The sequence below is a fragment of the Clinocottus analis genome, unplaced genomic scaffold (assembly GCF_023055335.1).
Source record: "Clinocottus analis isolate CAN_PGR_092001 unplaced genomic scaffold, fCliAna1.0.p SCAF_3, whole genome shotgun sequence".
NCBI classification, from domain to species: Eukaryota; Metazoa; Chordata; class Actinopteri; order Perciformes; family Cottidae; genus Clinocottus; species Clinocottus analis.
In genome coordinates, this window is record NW_027176042.1 from 20210557 (window position 1) to 20218031 (window position 7475).

Sequence of the window (7475 nt, forward strand, 5' to 3'; positions counted from 1 at the left end):
TGTGTGTGTGCGGGTGTAAGTTTGTGATTGTGTGTGGGTACCTCTGGCCTCTCTGGTTTCCTATAGGGTGTTAGATTACCTAATGGGAGCTTTAATAGAGCTAGAGGCACTCTTGATTGTGAGTCTGGATGAGGGAGAGATTGAAAGGGGGATCAAAGCGGCGCTGCGAGGGAGAGTAGAGAGGGCACAACAACGCCTGCAGAGACCCGGTGAGTGGTGCGGACATCTGCACACAGCTGGATTTCAACTTTACACGCACTTATAGGTATATTTGCATGTAATTTGCGGGTGATAAGCGTTGTGATTTGATGCCAGTGGGTGTTTATGTGCTGTGTGAGATGAGGCCAAATTGTTCAGTGGGAAGATTTGAGTTGCAATTTCGCAGCAAGACGTCGCCTAAAGAAACAATTAAAAGTGTCTTTAAAGTGAAGATCTTTTCTGTTCTACGCATCTTCAAGTGTCCTTTTTCTCGAACTCGGTAAACTTTCGCAGACACGGCACAATCAATGTGTATTTTTTTTTTTTGTTGTTGCACGAGCCGCTTCACAACGTCCTTAGATAAGGAGACACAGTCCCACACTCTGGGCTGTGACGTTATCTGCTCCAACGCAAGTGGAAATAGAACCAGATGAGTCTCTCGGCGTGCGCAGGGCCCTCGGTGTCAAGTGGACACAGAGGTTGCAGCTGGAAAGCGTGTGTCAGGATTCGGTTACCCGTCTGAACCACACAAATGGAAGGATAAACCGCTACTCAACGTGATGATGACGGACTGCCCAAAAAAAGGGAGAGATCGAAGGGGGGGGTCTTGGTTTTGATGAGCTTCTGCTTCCAGTCGTGAATGAAACCTCGGATTTTTAAACATGTTACATTTCTTAGCGCATGATCAGCAATAATAGCCATACCCCCTGTAAGCCATTTTCCCAACCGAACTTGCAGAGCTTGTGTTTTCACTTAGTTAATTGGAGAGAATTGCAAGAGGGGAATAACTGTGGAAGCACAATATCAGATGACAAGTTCTGTGCTGATGCAAACACGAGCTGACAGAAAAATCCCTTTACCCACAAAACTGTATCGCACTACATAACAAAACATAACATAACTGCTTCCCCCCTCCTCTTCTTCAACAGATTACAAAGAGGACTGACTCCAAAAGGTAGCGTACGGCTGCCTGAATGATAGCCAGGAGGAGGGAGACCCTGCCAGGTTCTTCAGTGTGGCCCTGGTTGAGGCGTCCAGTCGGTCTCCTGCTACCCGGCCGGGCTGACAGGCGGAGCTAGTGGACCGCACAGGCGATGGAGGTGCCGCTTGTTAATTTTGAGAACATGGACGATGTCGGCATCCACCTGGGAGACCCGAGTGACTCCGGGTACCCGACGTCACCCCCGTCAGAGGCCCCCGATCAGAATCTGTTAACCCACCGCCTCAGCTCTCCTCACCAGTCGCCACGCAGAGGCCGACGTGGCCATCACTCAGGTCCGGAAGGGCTGTCGCCGTCCTCTCCTCCGACTCTGACCGCTAAAGCGAACTCCAGCAGCTGCAGTTTGATCTCGAACCTGAAGCTGCTGATCAACAGCGAGTCTCCCACCGACAGCGTCTTCAGTAAGGTGGCGAGGGATTGCTTCGAGAATGAAGACTTGTTTGAAAAGAACTTTGTCGAGGAAAAAGACGAGAAGGTCGTCATCAATGTGTCAGGCCTGATGTTCGAGACCCAGCTCAGCACCCTGAATAAGTTTCCAGAGACGCTGCTCGGCGACCCCATGAAGAGGATAAGCTACTTTGACCCGATGAAAAACGAGTACTTCTTTGACAGAAACCGCCCGTCTTTTGACGGTGTTCTGTACTACTATCAGTCGGGGGGGAGGATCCGCAGACCAGCCAACGTTCCTTTAGATGTTTTTGCGAATGAAATGGTTTTCTATGAGTTGGGTCACGAAGCGATGCAGCAGTTCCGCGAAGACGAAGGGTTCATCAAAGAGCCGGAGGTTCTTTTGCCCACCAACGAACTGCAACGGCAATTCTGGCTCCTGTTTGAATACCCGGAAAGCTCCAGTGCAGCCAAATCTGTCGCTCTGGTTTCTGTGTTCGTCATCGTCATTTCCATCGTCATCTTCTGCCTCGAGACTCTGCCGGAGTTCAGGGAGGACAACGACTTCACCCCGGGTTTAACCCAACTCATCAACGGGACCCAGAGCGGCCCTAATCCCGCCACTAAGAACGTGATTGCGTATCTAATGGACCCCTTTTTCATCGTGGAGACTATTTGCATCATTTGGTTCTGCTTTGAAGTTGGCGTCCGCTTCGTGGTGTGTCCCAGCAAAAGGGATTTCTTCAATAACATCATGAACAGCATTGACATCGTCTCTATAATCCCTTACTTTGTCACCCTCGGAACAGAGCTGGCTACGACCCCCGATGAGGATTTGAACTCGGGCCAGAACATGTCCCTGGCAATCCTAAGAATCATCCGTCTGGTGCGAGTTTTCAGAATTTTCAAGCTCTCCCGACACTCGAAAGGGCTTCAGATCTTGGGACAGACCTTGAAAGCCAGCATGAGGGAACTTGGGCTGCTCATATTCTTCCTTTTTATAGGAGTCATCCTATTCTCAAGTGCCATCTACTTTGCAGAAGTGGATGAGCCCCAGACGCAGTTCGTTAGCATCCCCGACGGCTTCTGGTGGGCCGTGGTGACAATGACCACCGTGGGGTACGGAGACATGTGCCCCATCACGATGGGTGGCAAAATGGTCGGCACCCTCTGTGCCATTGCCGGTGTCCTGACCATCGCCTTGCCCGTCCCCGTCATCGTCTCCAACTTTAACTATTTCTACCACCGTGAGACTGAGCAGGATGAGAAACTGGTGCTGGACGCAGCGGCAGAGGCTGCTCAGAAAATGTCCGCTGCAAACAAGTATGGAAGCACACCCTCTTTGAACAAAAGTAACGGCACCTGGCAGAATGAGAAAAACGGCACACTCTGAGGAAATATTTATGTTTTAAGGGCATGAAAAACATATCTGGTGGTGAGTTCACCTTTCTCACTGTTTTGTACTCCGGACATGGCGGCATTAGCGCGTATTATGACAGTATTAAGACAGTATTGGCCCTGTGTGGTGAGACAGCCTTTACACAAGTTGTCTGTCTGCTTGTGGATGTGTCAAAGTGCAATTAACACAACTGAGCAACAAATCCGTCAGTTAACTCTGATAAGAAGAACAGTATAATTATCATCTTTCATCCAGTGCAAATTCAAGAGAAATGTGATGGCTCATTCGTGCTAGTCACATTTGAAATGTGAACGGTTAGAACAAACAAGTTGTACTTTTTGACCAGAATTATCCGGGCGGGTCGGAATAACGGCACGTTCATCCCACCAAAGACAAGAAAACAACTGTCTAAAGTATACTCAGAGCTCATAGTTCGTCCTCCCTTCTTCATATTCAGCAAAAGCTCGACAGAACTTGGCAAGATGTTCAAGGGCAGGCGAATGCGTCCCGTGTAAGGCAAGAGTGCACACATTGTCTTCTCAGCAAATCTATAGTTGTGAACGCTCGGCCGGCAGCACTCCTCCACATGACGCAGCGTAACAATATCTGTGCAATAAGTAGTTGCACGTCTGCTATTGCTCTCGTAGCTGCAAAATATACATTTGCACTAAGATTTAGTAGTTGCATGCAGCTTTTAAAATTACAATTTACTTTCCATCCAACATATTATTTGGCATTTTGCACCAGATTATCACCACCTGATATTATCACAATGTGAATTTACCCTCTTAAAAAACCATATCAATTATTTGCACTGGACGCTTATGTTATCAATATCTCTTGAGTACTTTTGGAGCTTTGCATCAGCTGTTGGCGGGGAAAGCACCTTTCCCAAAATGCATAGAAATATGAGATGATTTGTGTATAATTCTCTGTTTGATTCCAAACCATTCAAACAAAGACCAAAATAACACAACTTTGCACACTTGTATTTTGACCATTTCTCCATTTACCATCTCATTTGTAATGCATGGCATAGTGTACCCAACAAAAGGTCTCACTTATTATCAGTAACTGAAAGTTTGACATATTCATTGTACCTAAATATATTATAGTCTTTCAATCGTCTTGTGATGATCAATATATTCCATGTGATCGGGAAAGCCAATGCTTCAACTGGATTTGTGAAATGATGACACAGGAAGTGATGAGGTGTGTATAATCAGGAAATTGGTTCTATTTATGCATGCCACATTTCGATCTTGACAATGTACTGTATGTGAATATATTCTAAATATAAATACAGCTTGTACAGGAATGGCAGTGGATGTAAATGTAACACAATCAATGCCTTTCTAATAATCCTACAATATGCAATAATGATGACAAGTGGGTGAAAAAAAACAAATGTTTTTCACCTCTGGAAAGAGCAATAACTAATTAATTAAAGTTAAATGCAATAAGGTGACACCCGTTAGTCACGTTGGTACTCAGCACTTTACTGTTATGAAGCACTTAATATTTGAGGACTGTTACCGTACGTGTCAACATTGAACAGTAGACAGAATGTTTTATTTATCCTGTAAAGAGTGCCTTCCATTAAACATGTATCCTAACTGTGTGAAGTTTCCCTCTGGTGATTTCTGTGAAGAATTGGACTCGTGACATCGAGAGAATTTGTGGTTTCTAAACTGTTTCTCTGTTCAACAATAACAGCGATGTGATGGATGGAGGTGTCGCTGTGCTTTGCTGCAGGGCTGAACACTCATTATCACCTCATGCGAGTTGTTAAAACGCCCTCTCACTGCCGCTTCTCTGGAATGATATCATGATGGCCTCTCGCGCTCTCTTTCTCTTTCTCTCTCTCTCTCCCCACATCCAAATACTCTCCCCAAGTGAGTCCAACGTATCGCATCACAAGAGGGAAGAAAAATGGTTTTACTGTGTTTTTATATAAATATATAACTCTGGTGTAGATGGCAGGCTGGAGGGGCAGACGTTTTTTCGCTGTGTTTCTGTGACACGACTGTTATTTAATTAGGAAACGAGGCGGGTGAAACCCAGCTAAAAAATAAAAGATTGTCAAAATGTGCAGAAAAGCAGGAGATGGAAAGCTGACATGTTGACTTTTGGTTTTTATCGTTGGGGATGTCGATCAAATGAGCTTTTTCTTACTATGACATTGGGGCATTTTTGTGTCGTGAGCTCGACAATGCCTTTGAATGTGATGGCGACAAAGCAAATTAAATATGCAGACCAAATTAATGATTTATGAGATTATCTATCTTGGCCTCCAAAGGCTGGGGGCTGGCGGTTTCATTTGATACTTAACTGTCCCAAACCGTCCCCATCAAGGGCATACCGGCAGGCAATGCGCTGAAACAATGTCTTCTTTTGATCTGGGCACATTGTGTGACTTTTTAAGGATCTCTGAGCTGATTCCTTACTCAATAAGACGAAGCTGTCCAAGTCATTTCCTGCTCAGACGTATACTGGCTGTGTTTTTGCCTGTTCGTCTAGTCGCTGGCTCACGGGCGACCCTTCTGCTCTGCCGGCCACTGATCGTTCGGCGATACCCCGAAGACGAGGCCCCGATAACATTTTAGCAGACAGGTAGAGCTCCGGCAAGGTCAGAGCTAATGTGATGCTGTCATTTATAATTCATCGGGTGTTCTACGGAGAGATCACATCCATCCTGCCATTCGATAAAGATTCATCCCAAGAAATCCATCCAACGACCCGATGCGAGTGTCCAATCACTGTGACACAGCAGGCCATGTACAATGCAACCCTTAATGGATCTAAAAATACCACCCTTGCAGGACTCCGTTCTTCTCTGCACTCTCTGAGTCCGTGTCCCGCTTTTGAGGAAAAGACATCGGACGGGTCTCACGCGAAAAAGCTCAGGCAGCCAGGCTCATATCAGTAGATTGGGTTACTGTTTTGTCAGCAGACGCGTTTATAAGCCAATTGCAGACCCGCACAGACAAAAGGCCGCGTCCTGTAGTTCACGCCCCGCAGAGGGCAAAGTCAAAGTTGGAACCGGGGCGGCTTGTGTTTTGGATTAAGTCCCTCCGAAAGTCTCGTGTTTCTTCGAGTGACGGTAACTCTCCTGGATGCGGGACAGGGCAGGCGGCGGCATCGGGCTTCCATCGGCGCCGTCGTGACCTTGCCATTACATTTTTGATGAAAGAGCGAAGGCAGCGGCACTTCGGAGCACGGAAGTGTAACACTGAGCGGCGGAGCGCTCCTCGCGGGTTTGATATCGATCAAAGTTCAGCAGCCGCTCACCTACAGAATTACTTAAGCCATTGATTCTGTGCCCTGACTTTGCTGACCAAGAACATTCAGACATGGGTTTTGCATTACTGACTGTGCTTCTCTATTGACTGCAGGGCTGATTTGATGACACAGACATGTGGACACACCTTGATTCTTACTGGGGCGGTCCTGACAGTGGGATTAGAAAAGTACTTCTTGTCCGTGAAGTCATTGTTTCTTATTTTTAAGTTTAATTTGCTTCACCCATGCTGGAAATCCCTGATATCACTGAGGCATCCAGCACATCCTCCCATTTATTTGCTGTCAGATTTCAACTTTACACCTTGCGAAGCTTATTGTTATTGTGTTATTGTTGGTCATTAGAGCTTTATATATATATATATATATATATATATATATATATATATATATATATATATATATATATATATATATTCTTCCTCTGTGCTATTGATGTGTATTGTTGACCAAAAATACTTAAAGAAAAAAGAAGACCATTCGGCCTCAGTGTTCCTTCATTAAACGACCGCTGTGGTTTATTTTTGCTCAGATTCACACCATCCTGCTGCTGTGAATACTGACAGATCCAGGACTGAAAATAGGCGCCAACACTTACACGGTATACTTTATGACAAAGCTTTGCTAAAAACTGCAGTGCCCAGCTGTTTAAAAAAAACAAAAAAACCTCTTGATTTAATGCCAGCTAGCAAAGATAACAGATAGAGCAATGTGCTGTTGTCTTGTTTGCGTTATCTCAACACTTCCAGTTTAAGTTTGACCTTCCTCATTGTTAATGATTTGTATTCATGAGCGAAGGTTTAGATGCGGTTAGGAAATATAAAACTATATGACACATCAACAGATTCTCTTTAATTCTCCATTTGGTGACATAACAAGGAACTCTCGTGATACTGATGCAGAGTTTGAGGCAGAAGGACTTTGTTCCTGAAAAACTTCAATTATTCAAAAGCCATTTTAGTTTGTTTTTAATAATTCAAAGTGACTGAAAGTAACATGTGTGATGTCCACCTCGTGATATATCAAACACGGCATTATTATGAATATCATAGCAAATCGATGACGCATGTTGAGCAGGTAATTCATAATTGTGGGCGTGGACATTAATGGAGCCGTTGTAATGTCCACTATCCGTCTGAATATACTTAGCTAGCTCCGTTCTGCTCTGCCTGGATGCACCAGTTCCCATAA

General features: G+C 45.1%; 1 protein-coding gene across 1 annotated transcript; it reads left to right on the forward strand.

The window, feature by feature from the left end:
• The first annotated feature begins 1292 nt into the window (after positions 1-1292).
• LOC137796092 (potassium voltage-gated channel subfamily A member 10) lies at positions 1293-2978 on the forward strand. The gene has a single exon (XM_068593775.1). The coding sequence runs from the start codon at positions 1293-1295 to the stop codon at positions 2976-2978; it is 1686 nt and encodes a 561-aa protein (XP_068449876.1).
• The last annotated feature ends 4497 nt before the right edge of the window (positions 2979-7475 follow it).